Raw genomic sequence first — 15,792 nt, 5'->3', positions numbered from 1 at the left:
AGGATGACGGCAGGCTGTTCCCTCCCCCGAGCGTCTTCGGGGCCGAGGACCCCCGCCCCTATTCGTTCACACACTGGACTCTGAACCTGCACCTACGTCAGCACCGAGTGTGAACAAGGCGCCAGCCTCACTCCGCCTCCTCCAGGTGAGCTACCCTGGGCAGGCCTAAACGCCCTCCGCCCGCTTCTCCTCTGGCAAGTGGGGTCACAGCAGCGCCTAGGTCCTCAGCTGGCAGGAGGGCCAGGCATGGGAAAGGTACAGGGACCCCTGCATCGGTCCCATCGGTGATTCTGATCAGCAAGGACCCGATTCACAGCCCAGCCGACCGATGCCAAGAGAGCTCTGCAGTTTCTTTTCCCATTTGCTCCCGAGAAGACATGGTCGGAGGGCAGGTTGAAGGTCAAGCTGGACATCAGACTCCCCCGCCCCCACTGCTGGGAGACCAAGGCCCGTCTGAACGGTAGGGCAGCTGGGGATTTATTTATTTATGCTGCTTGTGGGTACCTGTTTTAAGTCACCATGCCACAGCCTGGCCTCAAAAAATTAAGCAAAGCCGACCCCCTGGGTGCACTGGAGCAGGTTTGCCGGGGGCGCTCTCCCTCTGCCAGGGCCGCCTGTGTGAGCCGCAGGTGTGGCCAGCTTTGTCCCAGGGGATCAGGGCCAGCCAGCGCCTGGCACTCAGCGGGTTCACAGCTGGCCACCTTGGCACCCAGAAAAGGTGTGCCCAGGGCCTCCAGGGGCTTCGGGTGATGGAACTCACCCATCTCAGGGTAGGGAAGTGGGGGTGGCCAGCCCCATGCTGCTGTCCCGGGCCCCCAGCTCTGCACCCTGCCAGGTGGGCACCAGTGCCAGTTACCAAGTCTGTGTGATTGGTTTTCAATCGTCTTATTTATTTAAATATAAAAGAACATTTCATTTCTTCCCAGTTAGTCTGAAAGGAGGTCCCCTGGGGAGGTCGGAAAACAGCTGGCTTGGGGGGCAGAGAGCAGTGGGGTGGCTTTCCCGGGAAGCACCCTGGAGCCTGGCCTGATCCCAGGGAAGACAGACACAGGGTTCAGAACCCCCCCGCTGGAAGCCCCCACTCTGTGCCCTGATGCGTCTTCTGGTAAGATGGACGAGCAGCGGGTCTTACCACTCTGTGCTCCGGAGAACAGGGCAGAGAACAGGGGCAGAGCAGGTGGCGCCAGGGGAGGAGCCCAGCACATCGTCGGCCTCCCGGCCCCACTACTCTGCCCTAGGCTTCAGCTGCTCTGCAAACCCCTTGGAACGGGACATCAGCCTGTTCAGAAAACCAACAGTCCCCCCTAGGAAAGCAGCCCTCTTGGGGTCTGGCTCCGTCAGCCGACACGAGGAGGAGCCACCCTCTGATGGGGCTCTGGGTCACAGCTCACTGCGGGACGCCTTGGCCACGATCACCAACTTGGACAGCTCAGCCTTGAATGCTCCAGGCCTGTGGGCCACTGCAAGAGAAGAGGCGGCAGGTTGGGCTCGCGCCACTCCACAAACGCTCCGGGTCCTGGCCAGGGTGGGGCCAACAGTGAGGGAGCAGTTTCCGTAGTCGGCTCCACATGGAAAGGCCCCTGGCACTACAAGTCTTACAGGTGAGGGACAGAGAAGGGTGGAGAGGTTGCCCTATCCTGAGGGTAGCCGGAGGCCACAGGAAATTTCCAGGTGGGAAGAGCTGTGGTCATTTCTGCCATGTGGCGAGTGGCTGGGGTCGGGGCTCAGACTGCATCATCTCCTGCTCTCACTGGCAAACTTGTCTCATGCCCATATGGTACTTTCCCAGCAGCACCAGGGAATCTGGCCTGTGCCCACCATCCCGTTTGCTCAGCCCTGCCCTGACTCTCTGTTCATCCTCCCCTTGTACTGCATGTCCACGAGCTAAGGGTGATTTTTATATTTTTAAATGGCTCTAATAAAAACCGAAAGAATTAATGGTATTCTGCGTTTTGGTTAAGCGATGTGAGATTCACATTTCCTCTGCCATGAAATAAAGTTTTATTAGAATGTGGCCACACCTGTTCACTGACATGTGGTTTATGGCTGCCTTTACCCTACAGGGGCAGGTCAAGTAGTTCTGACATGGGCCTTCTGCCCTGAAAAGTGAAAATATTTCCCATCTGGCCTTTGCAGAAGCAGCCTGTGGCTGTGGGCTCCGACCTGGAAGAGCCAATGGCACCTCCTCCACCACGGGGCCCCTGCCCACCCTCTCCTGGGCGTGCTGTCACCGCTCTCTCCCACCTCCTCTGCTCGGGTACCTGGGGTCTGGCTCACATCCTCCTTTACGTACCTGCGGTTTTTGTCACTTCAAATTCCTCATTTTTCAGGGGAACATCGCTCTCTCTTTCAAACGCAGCTTTAGACTGAAAGAGGACAAGTGGGAACTTTTCTCATCAGGAAAAAACGCATTTTTACTAAAGAGGTGTGGGATGCTCTTCTAAGCACATAAAAGAGGATCCTGCAGAAGCAATGGGTGAATCCACTTGAGAATGTCAGCTGGCTTAAAACTTCAAGCCTCTGCTGCAAATCCTAGGAGGAAGCTTATTTCATTCCATTTTTTTTCTTTAGTTAATAATTTATGGAAATGGTACCAGCATGGCCGTCCCTTAAATGTGATTATTAAAAATCAGGATTGTGTCTCGAATCAGTTAAAATAATAGAATTTTAAGGTAAGAAGGGACCCCACAGAGCAATTAGTTCAGTGGTGTGGGGGTGTCTGATGCGTCCAGTTGGAGCCACAGCCCCCCATTGTGCAATCAAACATCCGCTGGTGTGAAGGTGTCCCGTAGACGTGATCAAGTCCATCACGAGCTGACTTCTAAGTCAAGGAGGTTATCCCCAGTGACCCGGGCGGGAAGGGCCTTCAGGGTGGAGCCGAGGCTGCCCTGAAGAAGAAACCCTGCCCAGGGACGGCAGTGTCACCCGGGCCCGAGAGGGCCTGCCCTTCCTGCCAGCCTGGCCAGCAGGCTCGGGAACCACCTTGCCGACACCCCACAGCAGACACCAGGTCATGGCAATAAATCTCTTAAAGCCTATCTCCTGTTGGTTCTGATAAAGAGGTTTTCTGGACTGACAAAGTCATTTCCACGCTGTTTCTGACCCCATCACAGAAGCAAGGGCCGGGGGAGAGGCTGTGCAGTGCAGCAGGCCTCTAGTGGGGCACCCGGGGATCAGGAGCACGGGAGAAGGGGCGGGCTGGGCTGTGAACCAAGCCCACGGGGGCCGAGGGGAGTGCCCTTCCCAGCCCACCGAGCCACACGGCCTGCGCCTCCAGGGCCATGGGAAGGGGCCCTCGTGCCCTCTGGCTTCCTGCTTTTCCTGACAGGTCTCTAGGAATTGGCTGGGTCCCCCTCTGGGTACCACAATTCCTCGTCCCGTGCCTCCAGGCCTGGGGTCGGCCTGGTGTCCCTTGTCCTGCCCAGTTACGAAATCCCTTCAGAGTACCTGGTGTCCGTCTCCCCACCTTGCCTGCCTCCCCGCTGCCTCCGGCGGTCTGGGAGGCACAGTCCCCAGCGGGCGCCCCGCCAGCCACCCACACGCCCCGCCGGTACTCACGTAGGCCATGCCGTACTCGATCTCGGCACCCCGTACCTCTGCCTTGAACTGCGTGAAGTACAGGTAGGACTTGCCCTGGGGTCTGAGAGAGAGGCCGGGCGAGGGGGTCAGTGGGGGGGCAGGGGTCCCCTGCTTCTCAGGATGGAAACAGTTTCAAGGCACTGCTCACTCTGTGTAGAACGGGGCCCCTTCCAATCACCCCATCTTTCCTTTTTGCTGGAATGTTCTTCCAGCTGAGATGCTGACAGGCCTCTTTCACCTTCTGGGCACCAGCTGCTCCAGGCCGGGGACCCTCGTGTTCATTCACTGAATGCTTTTTTAATCAAGTGCTAATGATAATATTATTATTAAATATTAAATTTATTGCATTAAAATATATTGCATTGCAATGGGGGCCAGGAGGGTGAGGACAGGAGTTAACCAGGAAGGGGGGGGGCAGGCCGTGGGGCCCCCTGCCTCTGCCGTGCTGCTCTGAGGCCACTGGGAGCTGCGAGGGGCGCGGACGGGCCGCCTTTCAACGGGGCTGGAGAAAGCCTGCTGTGCATGCTGGGCCCCCTGTCCCTGGCGCCTCTGCTCGTTCCCAGCAGGGGCCAGTCCACAGGACAGGTGAGAACTTCCCCTAGCGCTGCTTAGTGAGCACCTGCTGTTTGTAAAGCAGCGAACAGGAGGCTGGGATGGTACCAATCAGCATGATCAAAATGCCGAGTGTCCTTTGATGAAGGTAACGGACTCTCATTTGTGGACCTGTCCCCGTGTACGGGCCCCAGGCCCGAGGGGGGCAGCCACAGCCTGGCCATCAATGAACGCTGGAGGCACTGGCTCTGTTTGGGTTGAGCCCCAGGGAGCAGGGACACGATCTGACACAGCTCCGTCACCTTCACCCCACCAGCAGGCTGAGCACCCCCTTCCTCTGTCCCTGGGCTCCAGGCAGCGGGATTAGGAGGCGAACAAGGTGTTAGCCCAACGGCGGGGAGCGTAAGCCCTTGGATAATGACCATGACTGAGGGGTGGGTTGGGGAGCGCCTGGGAGCCTGCCAGCCCCTCACCTGGTGCTGGCACCCCTTCCCCGGGACCCCATGGCCAGGACCCTCAGCTCACCTCCAGATGGTGCAGGTGAAGTGCTGGTTGTCTTCACTGGTCCCCAGGCTCATCTGCCACTTCTGGGGAGAGAAGACAGACGCGGGTCACTGGGTCATGAAGCCTGGCGTGCGCAGCCGCGCCCTGCGTGTCAGGTCCACTGCAGTCCTCCAAAGGGAGCAGGCCTTTCCCGGGCCTCCCGGGCCTCCCGAGCCCCCCGGCCAGAGCTCAGCCCTGAGGTTCCCCCAACTCCCACTCGGCTCCGGGGCAGGGAAGTCACTGTGTGACACCACGTGGTGGCCGCGTGTCATTACGCTCGTGTCCAGACCCACAGAATGTACAGCACCGAGACTGACCCCTCACGTCAACCGTGCACCTGGGGTGATGGTGACCTGTCAGTGGAGGTTCACCGAGGTGACCCACGTCTGGTGCGGAATGTGCTGATGGGGCGGGGGGTTATCAACATCTGCTCAATTTTGCTGTGAACCTAAAACTGCTCTAAAAAAATAAAAAATTACTAATGTTTTAATATAAACTTTGTATTTAATACTAAACTAGTTAATATGAATTAAACATTTTTAATTTAATATTATTTAAAAATAAAAGGTTTTAAATACAAAAAAAGAAGAGGAGGGCGGGATCTGCACGCTTGCTCGCAGAGGCCCCAAGAAGCCCGCAGGACGGGGCGGGAACGGGACAGACAGGGGGGGCCCGGAAAGCTCTCAGCGTGCTTTCCTTTTTGAACAGTGTGACGGCGGTAGCTTTCTTGAAAAAAATTTTTAAAAGCTCAGTTTTAAATGGTTCCAAAACACACACCTCTACCAGTGTATTCGGATTTTCATGGCCTCTGCACACCTGGCCAAATGGAAATGCGGAAGCCTCCTGTTCCATTCTGGGCTATCGAAGGCATTTTTATGTGTGGCTGGTAAAAATGAGCATTTACAGCCCTCTCCCAATGGTAGTGATGGCCTCCGGTCACTGGGATTCCCGGTTTAATGTCAGAGCTTTTTCATTAATAAAAAAGAGGCCATGTTTATGTTAATTATAGTGGGGGTAAACGGTCACTTAGGAGCCTTTTGCCTGTGGCATGAAGGTGGGATACAATTATTTTGTATCACAGAGAGACAGCCACAGGCCACACCTACCGACTTAACAGATTTTTTTTTTTTCTACTTACAAATACCTATCATGTGGCTTGGGGGTCGGGGGGGCCTCTGAGCACCTGGAAAAGTTTTATGCTATCAAATCCATCTGGGGAGGTTTTCCTTAGAAAAGACTCTTGAAAGTGAGGCAAGTGTTTTTTTTTAATGATGAACACAAATTTAAAACTGAGAGTTTCTTAGCCAGTGGGTCAACATCCCTGTGAGTGGTTTGGTTTTTATGAACAGAGCCGTGGTCTGGTGGCTGCAGGGTGGGTGGGTGATGAGGTGTCATGGTGAAGCTGGGGCTCTGGCATCGGACCCTCACGAGTGTGTTCTGGGGCAGCCTGTTCGGCCGGAGCCTCTGTGACCTTCTCCATATGGCCAGGGGGCTGAGGAATGTAAGGGGCCGGGTGGAAGAGATGACATGTAAATGGCAGCTGATATAAACAACAGATGGGGACTCGGACCATGTGTTCACGTACGCCTCTATGAGTTCTGACAAACGCAGACAGCTGGGTGTCCACCACCCAATTACATCCATCTCCCCAGTTTCTGCCTCTCCCTGCCTGTTCCCTTTGGAGTCCACCCCTTCCTGCAAATTCCTGGTAACCACCGATCTGACCTTGCTTCCCACGGTTGTGCCTGTGCAAAAATGCCACCAGAGGGGAATCTGTGTGCAGCCTGGAGTCTGTTTTCACTTAGCGCATGTGAGAGCCACACGTTGCTGCATGTATCAACGGTGCGTTTACTTTTTAACAGCTTCACTGAGAAAGTTTACATACTACACAATCTACCCTTTTAAAGTGCACAACTCAGTGTTTTCTAGTATATTCAGAGTTGTGTAACCATTGCTACTTTAACATAATTCCAGAACATTCCACCACCCCAAAAAGACGCCCCTTCCCCATGGGCAGTCACTTCCCAATCTGATACCCACAACTCCACCGTCTGTAGATTTGCCTGTTGAGGACATTTCACAGAAATGGAGTCACACACTGTGCGGCCTTCTGTGTCCGGCGTCTCTCACTGAGCACCGTGCATTCAGGGTCCATCCTTGCCGTCGTGCGTGTCAGGCCTTCATTCCTTCTGTGGCTGAGTGACACTCCGGTGTGTGGACAGCCCCCGCTGTGTGTAGCTACTCGTCAGTGGATGTCCATCTGGGTTGCTTCCACTTGTTGACTACTGTGAATCATGCTGCTGCGGACAAGTCCCTGTGTGGACCTAAGTTTTCGCTTTACCGGGCAGACACTTGCAGTGGAAGCATGGGGCACATGGTGAGTGTTATGTTCAACTTTGTAAGGAATGGCCGGTTTTCCCAAGTGGCTGCGCCACTCTGCATTCCTGCCCACAGCGGATGAGTGTGCCAGCTGCTCAGCACCCTGGCTGGCACTGAGAGCTTAGAAATAACCCTGTGCCAACTGTCACGTGACACCAGGTGGCCTCCCAGGTGATCCTCTGGAGAGACACCCTGCTGCCAGAGAAGCAAGAGCTCCCGCTCCCCCTCCAAGGCCCTGGGCTGCGGGCTGTATGGCGGCGCACTGGGCCCTCCTGGGAGCTCAGACTAGGACCAGTTTCTGCTCTGTTGACGGTGCCTCTGGAGAAGCGCCACCTGGGCCTCCCAGACTTCCGTTCCAACTGCATCTCTGCAAGTATCTCCAACTGTCCCTGCGCATTTGCTGAGAATCCAGCCAGCCATTTGCCTGTGAGGTGGAAACAGGCAAGGAGCCAAAGAGCCCATGGGCCATGGGCACCAGTCACGTTGAGCAGCGACAGAGCTCACCGTCACTCTCCCATGGCACCACTGGCACGGCAGGTAGCCACCTGTGGCCTCTGACTGTCACAGTCCTAGACCGGTGCTGCTGGGCTGCGCCCAACACATCTGCTCTTCTCTCGGGTGATGTCCTTCAGGAGGACAGAATCAAGCCCATTGCTGCTTTTATGGTTTGTGGCCCAACGGCTACTCCCAGAGAAGGCCCCAGCCTGGGGTCGCACCCACCAGGTGTGAGTGGACTTGGCTCTCGCCCCCAGCTCTGCAGAGAACTGTGCACCCCAAAGGCTTTAGTCACACAGGTGCGCCTGCTTTAGTCCAAGCTGCTGGTGACCCTGGGCACGTCCTGGCACAGAGTGGCTGCTTAGGGGCATGTGCTTGGGGACCTCGGGCACTTCCCAGCTGGGAGCCTGGGTCTGTGCGTCCTCAGGTGTGACGTGGGGATGACGACAGGACAGTCTCCCCTCCCGGGGGTGTGGCTTAGCCCAGGGCAGGGCCCCTCATAAACGCCATGGTAGTGACGCTGTTATGATTTTATCCACCAACACATCGATCATCTACACAACCGAAGCAGCCTCGAGAGGGCTGGCACGGGCAAGGGGGTGCACTGGGAACAATTCAAGAGCTCTTGGGGCGCCAGGCTGGACAGTGGGGTTTGGCTCACTCTCAGGAAGGATGCCCCACCACGTGGCCCACCCTGCGAGGAGTGGACTGTTTGAAGAAGCAGCGAGGCCTGGAGGTGCTGAGGGAAGGGGCAGATGGTCACAGGATACCCACTGTGCTGGCAGCAAGGGGAAGGGCACACGAAGCCCAGCAGAGCTACCACCCGCTGGCTCCCCTGGGAGGAGTGTCACCAGTCAAAGTACTGTTAAAGTGCTGTCATTGGGAATCATTTACTCTCTTTGCAAACTGGACATATCTAAAGTAATAAAAAAGGATTTCATGTTGCTCTTGCCCAGTGGTTCTCACCTGGGGCTCATTCTGTCTCCCAGGGGACACTGGGCGATGTGTGGTATTTTTGGATGTCACACTGGACGTGCTCCTGGCATCGAGGGACTAGGGGCCAGAGAGGCTGCTCAGCTCCCTGCAGTGCCCAGCGCGGCCCCCAGAGAGTGAGCCGGGCCTGGTGGCAGCAGTGCCAGGGAGAGACCGGCTCTGGCCCATTTCAGGGCGCTGTCCTGAGAGGGAGAGCAGACCGGGCTCAGAACGAGCGTGTGGAGCGTGTCCGGCACGCACACGGCAAACGCTGTAGGGGTTCCCAGGCAGCCTCTGCTCTGACGCTACGCTGGGATGGGACACAGCGCCGGACTGTTCTGGAATGGCGGCAGTGCTTCCTAGAGTCTGGGTGTTGGGGAGAAGAGCACACTTAGGGACACAGAAGCTGTTTCTGCTGACTTCGGTAGCTGCAGTTTTTCCTCTTCAATTCTCTCTGGTTCTTGCTAACAAAGCCTGGATCCAAGGAAAACACTCCGCTTGGACACTGGCTGTTCTCCCTCCAGACAAAACCGGTGGCGGCATCCAGCCGCGACTTAATAACAGTATTTTATTCTCAGAGTATTTATCTGTCATAGTGCATTACTGGATGCTTTAGTACTCTATTGCTGTGTGCATTTATGTCCCGGGGCTGCCGTAACAAATTACCACAGATTTGGTAGCTTATGACAATTGGAATTTATGCTCTCCTAGGCCTGCAGGTCGGAAGTCCAAATCCAGGTGTCAGCAGGGGCAGGCTCTGTCTGGTGGCTCAGGGGAGAATCCTTCCTGCCTCTCCAGTTTCTGGTGGCCCCAGGAGCTCCCTGGCGTGCGGCTGCTGCCTCATCACTGCCTCCATCTTCACACTGCCTCTTCCAACTTGCGTCTTCTCTCAAATCTCCCCTGAGGGTCTCTTATAAGGGTACTTGTCACTGGATTTAGGGCCCACCTGGCTAATTCACGATGACCCCTTCATCTCAAAATCCTAAACTTAATCACATCTGCAAAGATTCCATTTCGAAATAAAGTCACATTCAGTTTCTGGGAATCAAGATGTGACGTATCTTTTTTGGGGGGCTCCATTCGGCCTACTACCCCGCATAATAAATCACCACAAATTTAACAGCTGCAAAGCAATGCCCATGTGTTAGCTAACAGTTCTGCAGGTCAGCAGGCTGGGCTTGGCGCGGCTGGGTCCTCCGCTCTGTCTTGAAAGTGAAACTCAGTGTTATCAGCGAGACTGTGTTCCCATCTGGAGCTCAGGGTCCTCTTCCTCACACGCTTGCGGCAGAATTCAGTTCCTTGTGGTTGTAAGGTGAAAGCATTCACTTTCCTGCCGCCAGCCAGGGGCCGCACTCAGGCCCCTACAGGCCACCTGCACACCTCACCACGCGGTCCCCTCAAAGCCAGCACTATTGCACCACATACTTCTCATGCTTCAAAATCTTACCTCCTTTTCTGCCACCAGCTGGAGAAAACAGCCAGCAAGAGCGGGGGCCTCAGTGTCACACGGCGAGACACCGAGTTCTCCATCAGCTTGAATAAGCCTGGAGGAGGACTCTGCCCCAGAACTTGCAGATGAAAGCCCAGCCCGGATGACACCTTGCGTTTGGCTTTATGAAGCATCCAGAGGAGCTGACCACGACTTTGAACCTCCAGAACTGAGAGATGATAAATGGGCGTTTTAAGCTGCTAAGTTTGTGAATATTTGTTACATATCACAGGCAACGAGTTCAACACCTTTAATAGATGCTCACATCCCTCCTCCTCTGGAACGATGAGTGGAATCTGCCATCACTATTTAACTTGAACACTGTCTTTTACTGGTTAAGCAAGAATAGTTGAATGAGCGCCAGTTGATGCACATATGACCCATCTCCTCTGTATGACAGTGGGTATCATCATAGTAAACTATGTAGAATTATCAACAACTCACCTCATTGGTCCCTCCTTGAGAAGCATAGGTGAACACACAAGTATATTTGTCCTAGAGAATGGAAGAAAAAGGCTTGTTAGGAGGTAATCCTTAGTGCTGAAACTACAGGCTCTCAAGATGTCCTTCTGAGATCCGGATCAAGATCTTGCTTTTGAGCATCTATCCTAAAGGGACGGAAGCGGAGCCAGATATTTCTAGCTATGTCCCTGGAGGCCAGCCCCACTCTGCTTGTGAGTGAGCTCCTGGGTCAGGACAAACAACCCATGTGGCTTTCAGGGGAGTGAAGAACAGGAAGGGGGAAGTCACATACCCTCTAGTACCCACCCGTGTGGGAACATGGACTCTGGATGCAGGACACCTGGGGGCCCATCTCTGCTCTGCTGTGTGCCTTGGAAAAGGGTAAACTTCCCATCTGTAAAATGGACCTAACATAGAATGCGTTTGACACAATACCTGGCTGTAAGGCAGTACAACAAATAGAGGCTGTTGCTGTTATTGTTACAGAAAGGGAAAAGGAACGCCATCTCCAGCAAGCTGGGGACACAACTGGGCTAGACTTAGGCCAGCTGCCTCCGGGTCAGGAGGGCCTGGTCGCACATCTCCATGAAAAAGATGGGGGCCCTGGGAGATGGACGGAAAGAGCAACATCTGTCCACTTCCTCCCTAGTCAGAACTGCGGTGGGACTGACCTGCGGACGCTGGAGGCGAAATACCCCTCATCCTCCAGTGCCCCTGTCCCCACCTCTGGGCCCACTACGCCCTCCAACGGCAGGGGATTCGCCTGGGTCTGGGGCTAGGGCTGCTTGAGTACGCCGGGCATGTGAGGAGTCAGGGACTGAGGCTACTGACCCAGACCCTTCAAAGTCACCTGAACCCTGCAGGGCTAGGCTCCTATCCTGCAAGTTCAGGCCTGGGTCAGTGATGACCCCGCGCGTAGAGTCTAGGTCCCCGACGGTCCGCGCCCACTCCTCAGGCCCCGCCCCTCAGGCCCGCGACCCCTCAAGGCCCGCCCCGACGGTCCAGCCCCGCCCAATCCCCGCCCCCAGCCGCGCCGCGCCCCTCGGGCCCCTCCTCCTCAAGCCCAGCCCATGAAGGCCCGCGCCCACTCTGTAAACCCCGCCTCCGCAGACAGAGTCTTTCAGTCCCCCCGAGCTGCCGCGGCACATACCCCCGGGCCCGCGTTCTGGGAGAACGAGTGCACGACGCCGCCGGGCCGCACGTCAAATGCCACCGTCATGGGCTCGGACACCGCCTCCGCAGGCCTCAACGCTACGGCAGTCAGGAGCAGCGCGGCCCACAAGCTCGCGCTGCCGCCGCCGTCCCTCCTTTCCCTGGGCGCCGCCATCTTGGGATCGGGTCCGCGAGGCAGGGTCGGCGGACGGGACGCAGCGAGGGACACGTGGAGCGTCCGCCGGAGGCCACGTCGGCCTCGGCGTGGCCACGTGACCCGGCGCGCCCCGCCCGCCCTGTGGGTCCGCCGTAGTGGGGGCGGGGCTTGGGCGAGTGAGTCCCTGGCGTGCGTGGCCCTGCTGCCGGTTCTCCCGCAACTCCTGGCCATGTGGCCCATCTTACCGCTCTTCCAATTGGTAAATGTAGTAGGGAAATAAAAGGTCACCACTAAGGTCCAAATTAATAAATCTAGAAATGAGAGAAATGGAAGGTGACAGTGGGTCCAGTTCCACGTAATTGTTGCCAAGATCCGTGGACGATTCTAAAAATTGGTGGGGGAAAGTATGACGAGAAACAGAATATTTGCATAGCCACAAAGTATTTCCCCCCAAGATACTTATTAGTTTCAGAGAAAAACAGTAGTGTCACAGTGGGGACGCCATGGGCAGCCCTGTGGTCAACGTTAACGTCACCAACAATGATGATAAAAAGTACTGGAGCCACCGGGGGATCCCCTGAGAAGGGACTCCCAGCGGCATCTCTGGAATTTCTGCCCAACATACAGGACTCCCTCTAGTAAGCGAACATCAGTCCAGGTCCCAAGCCGAGGGACATTGCACAAGATAACTCAGCAGGTCCCTTCAAAAATGTCATGAAACAGAAAGGCTGAGTAGCCATTACAGAATGAGTAGCTGAAGACAACAAAACATGTGGCGTTCAGGATTGGAACCTTATTTTGGTTGGGGCCTTTAGGACAAGAATACCACAGACTGGGAGCCTTATAAATAACACCTTTATTTCTCACATTTCTGAAGGCTGGAAGTTCAGGATTGAGGCAGGCTTATTGGGTGTCTGCTGGGGGCCTGCCTCCTGGTCTTCCTGCTGGGTCCTCACAGGGTGGAAGAGGTGATGGAACTCCCTCTTTTTCTGTTCTTAAGGGCATTGATCCCATTCACTGAGGGGCCCACCCTCAGGACCTAATCCCTTCCCAAAGGCCCCACCTCTCTCGGTACCGTCACACTGGGAGTAAAAATTCAACATGGATTTTGGTCTATAGCAATCTCGTCAGTCCATAAAAATCCTGGTCCAGAGAAAACTACCTTAGAGGGAGACATGGCGAAATTCACGTAAATTCTGTATATCAGATAACAGGACTGTATTGACATTCATTTCTTGGCTTCAGTAACCTGGCTCATACCATAGTTACAGATGTCAACCTTAGGGGAAGCTGGATGAGGGAATTAGAGAATTCTGTACTATTCCTGCAGTTTTTCTGTAAGCCTAAAATTATCTCAAATTTAAAAACTTAAAAGGAAATAATCCTAACCTCAGGGGATTATCAAGATTGAGGGAATGCAGGTAAAGTTTGTACTAGAACGGACTCTTGTACTAGCTGTTGCCAGCATCAGATGCCAATTAAGCAATCTCAGGTTTTCAATTACAGAAGAAAAAAAATTTTTTTTGGTCACAAATGGCTTTATTAAAATTTCAAGAAAACACTAGAGGCCTAGAGTGTCCAGAATAAAGCTTGTTTTCCTAGGCCTTCCTTGCAAGCACAGAATCCAGAGACATGTCCCAGGTAACACTTACCCTGGGCTCTATTTTATTGGTGGAAGAATTCAAATAATTCTCCTCAGATACAGAGGATGAAGTTCAGTATCAGGGAGGTCAGAGGACCCAGGAGAAGGCTGATTGCTCTGCAGAAAACCCTAACTCCCAAACTGACGCCTTTCTGCTGGGCAGCCTGTCTTAAATTGGGATAGCTGCTTGTGTCAAGAAGTTTTTTCCTCTTTCCAACTGCCGGCTCTGGATCCGTTAGAAATTGGCTCCCCAAACTGGCTGCGAGCGGTCCTGTTTCCTTGGTGTTTCACACAGCATGGTTCCGCTCCTGTCTCCCATTCCCTCGCTGCGTGTTTGACCTTCAGCCTGTCACTGTGAAGGATTCAATTAGTGGCTGAGTGCTCTTGCTAACAAGATATTTCAATTGTGAACTCTTCAAATCTCCTACTGAAAAGGGATAGATTTGTAGGGGGAGTGTGTGTCTTCTTTTCAGAAAGATTGAGCCCCCAAGCTTCTTTTTTTTTTTCCTTTTTGGAAAAAAAAAATCATACTGGAGAGATTAAAAGGAAAAAAAAAAAACCACAATACTCCAAAGATTCTGGTTTTTCATCATGACATGAAATCTACCTGGAAGTCCTAAAGGAAATGATTGGATGACACAAATTTCATGAACTTCTCTCTAGGGTGAGGACACCATAAATGGGGTAGGTATGGATATAAAGGGATTGCATGGAGATCCTTTGTGGTAAATAAATAGTTCTGTATTTTGATTGTGGTGGTGGTTACAGAAATCTATACAGGTGATAAAGCAAAATAGAACTACACAAACACACACATGAACACGTGTAAAAGCTGATAAAATCTGAATAAGGTTAGTCTATTAACTAACTGCATTGTATTCCTCAGTTTCCTGGTTTTGACAGTGTACTCTGGTGAGGTAAGATGGAAGCGGGGTGAAGGGTTCAGCGGGGCTCTGTGCTATTTTTGCAACTTCCTATGTGTCTATAGTTAGTTTTTTTTTATCTTTTTAAGTACCATAAATGTGTTTAAAAGGCAAATGACAAACCGGAAAATATCCGCACCAGATAAGACACAGGATTTCTGTCCGTCATGAATGGGTTCTGGCAATTAGGGAAGAGATGAGCTCTTCCAACAGGAAGGAAATCAAGCATATGCACAGGGAACTTGAAACAGAATCGGGGACCCCCCGCTGCCAGCCGACGGACACCCACCCCAAACCCATGGTGGTGAAAACAAGCAGCCCATGTGTCAACCTGGAAGAAGCCAACGCTTCTTAATCTGCCACCTCAGAGACTGAGACCTTCTGCCAGCAGACATCTGTCCTTTTATAGCTGCCCATCATCTGTCCCTGCTTCCTTTTGACACCCCACTTCTCCTTCTAGGCAGGAATGTGACTGAGTAACGTTTCGCCAGGGGTTGATGTCTCATGACTATCTGAGTTTTAACTGAGTGAAGCAGGGGTAGAAGATTCTGATGACAAATTGCTGCTCTCAGATGACTGTGGTTTTCCAGCTGCCAACCTCTTGGGGCAACCCTAATGCCCCTTTTCCCACCAGTTTTTGTCTTATGACTAGTTCCTTCTTCTACTTTATTTTACAGTGGGCTATGTGAAAGACATCTTGTTCCCAATACTGATTTTAAACATTCATTGGCTGAAGTTCATACCCATAAACATTGAGATCAGCAACATAGTTTGATTTGCCAGAGATAATGACAATGGGCTGATTTCCTCCATATATAAAGAGTGTCTTCAAATCAATAAGGCTAACAGATCAAAGAAAAGGGGGGCAAATGATTACTAGTAAAAAATTGTCTTAAACATGAAAATATTCCCACATAAAAGAAACATGAGTTCAAGTTACAGTGATTTACCATGTTTCACCCCTAAGATTAGCAGATAAAAATGTTTGATGACCTGGGAGTTCCACTCCTAGGAATTTACCCAAAGAAAACAACTTCTCAGATTCACCCCTATGTTTATCACAGCACTATTTACAATAGCCAAGATATGGAGGCAACCTAAGTGTCCATCAGTAGATGAATGGATAAAGAAGATGTGGTACATATACACAATGGAATACTATTCAGCCATAAGAAAGAAACAAATCCTATCATTTGCAACAACATGGATGGAGCTGGAGGGTATTATGCTCAGTGAAATAAGTGAGGCAGAGAAAAGACAAATACCAATGATTTCCCTCATTTGTGGAGTATAACAACAAAGCAAAACTGAAGGAACAAAATAGCAGCAGACTCACAGACTCAAGAAGGGACTAGTAGTTACCAAAGTGGAAGGATGGGGGAGGGTGGGTGGGGAGGGAGGGAGAAGGGGATTGAGGGGTATTATGATTGGCACACATGGTGTGGGA

The 15,792-nt window shown here is 53.0% G+C and overlaps 1 protein-coding gene across 2 annotated transcripts; it reads right to left on the bottom strand.

The window, feature by feature from the left end:
• Window positions 1-869: 869 nt before the first annotated feature.
• On the bottom strand, window positions 870-11,857 carry MYDGF (myeloid derived growth factor). Of its 2 annotated transcripts, XM_036884199.2 has the most exons (6): window positions 11,622-11,841; window positions 10,454-10,504; window positions 4,657-4,718; window positions 3,559-3,640; window positions 2,294-2,366; window positions 870-1,460 (listed from the first exon to the last, which is right to left on the bottom strand). In XM_036884199.2, the coding sequence occupies exons 1-6, from the start codon at window positions 11,796-11,798 to the stop codon at window positions 1,381-1,383; spliced, it is 525 nt and encodes a 174-aa protein (XP_036740094.1). In that variant the 5' UTR covers window positions 11,799-11,841; the 3' UTR covers window positions 870-1,380. The 2 variants fall into 2 exon arrangements, with proteins under 2 accessions (XP_036740094.1, XP_036740084.2); XM_036884189.2 differs by lacking the exons at window positions 870-1,460; window positions 2,294-2,366; window positions 3,559-3,640 and adding an exon at window positions 3,900-4,201 and having other exon boundaries at window positions 11,622-11,857.
• Between the last annotated feature and the right edge of the window lie 3,935 nt (window positions 11,858-15,792).

The sequence above is a fragment of the Manis pentadactyla genome, chromosome 12, assembly GCF_030020395.1.
Source record: "Manis pentadactyla isolate mManPen7 chromosome 12, mManPen7.hap1, whole genome shotgun sequence".
In the NCBI taxonomy this organism is placed as follows: domain Eukaryota; kingdom Metazoa; phylum Chordata; class Mammalia; order Pholidota; family Manidae; genus Manis; species Manis pentadactyla.
This window is presented reverse-complemented; position numbering and strand designations above follow the sequence as displayed.

Bases quoted from the DNA above. Each gene is read 5' to 3' on its own strand.
- MYDGF (XM_036884189.2), bottom strand. From the start codon at position 11,798: ATGGCGGCGCCCAGGGAAAGGAGGGACGGCGGCGGCAGCGCGAGCTTG. The intron at 4,719-10,453 runs GTGAGTTGTTGA...TTCTCTCCCCAG, and splicing joins CTCAAGGAGGGACCAATGAG to AAGTGGCAGATGAGCCTGGG. The intron at 4,202-4,656 runs GTGAGCTGAGGG...CTTTACAAACAG, and splicing joins TTCACCTGCACCATCTGGAG to CAGGTGCTCACTAAGCAGCG.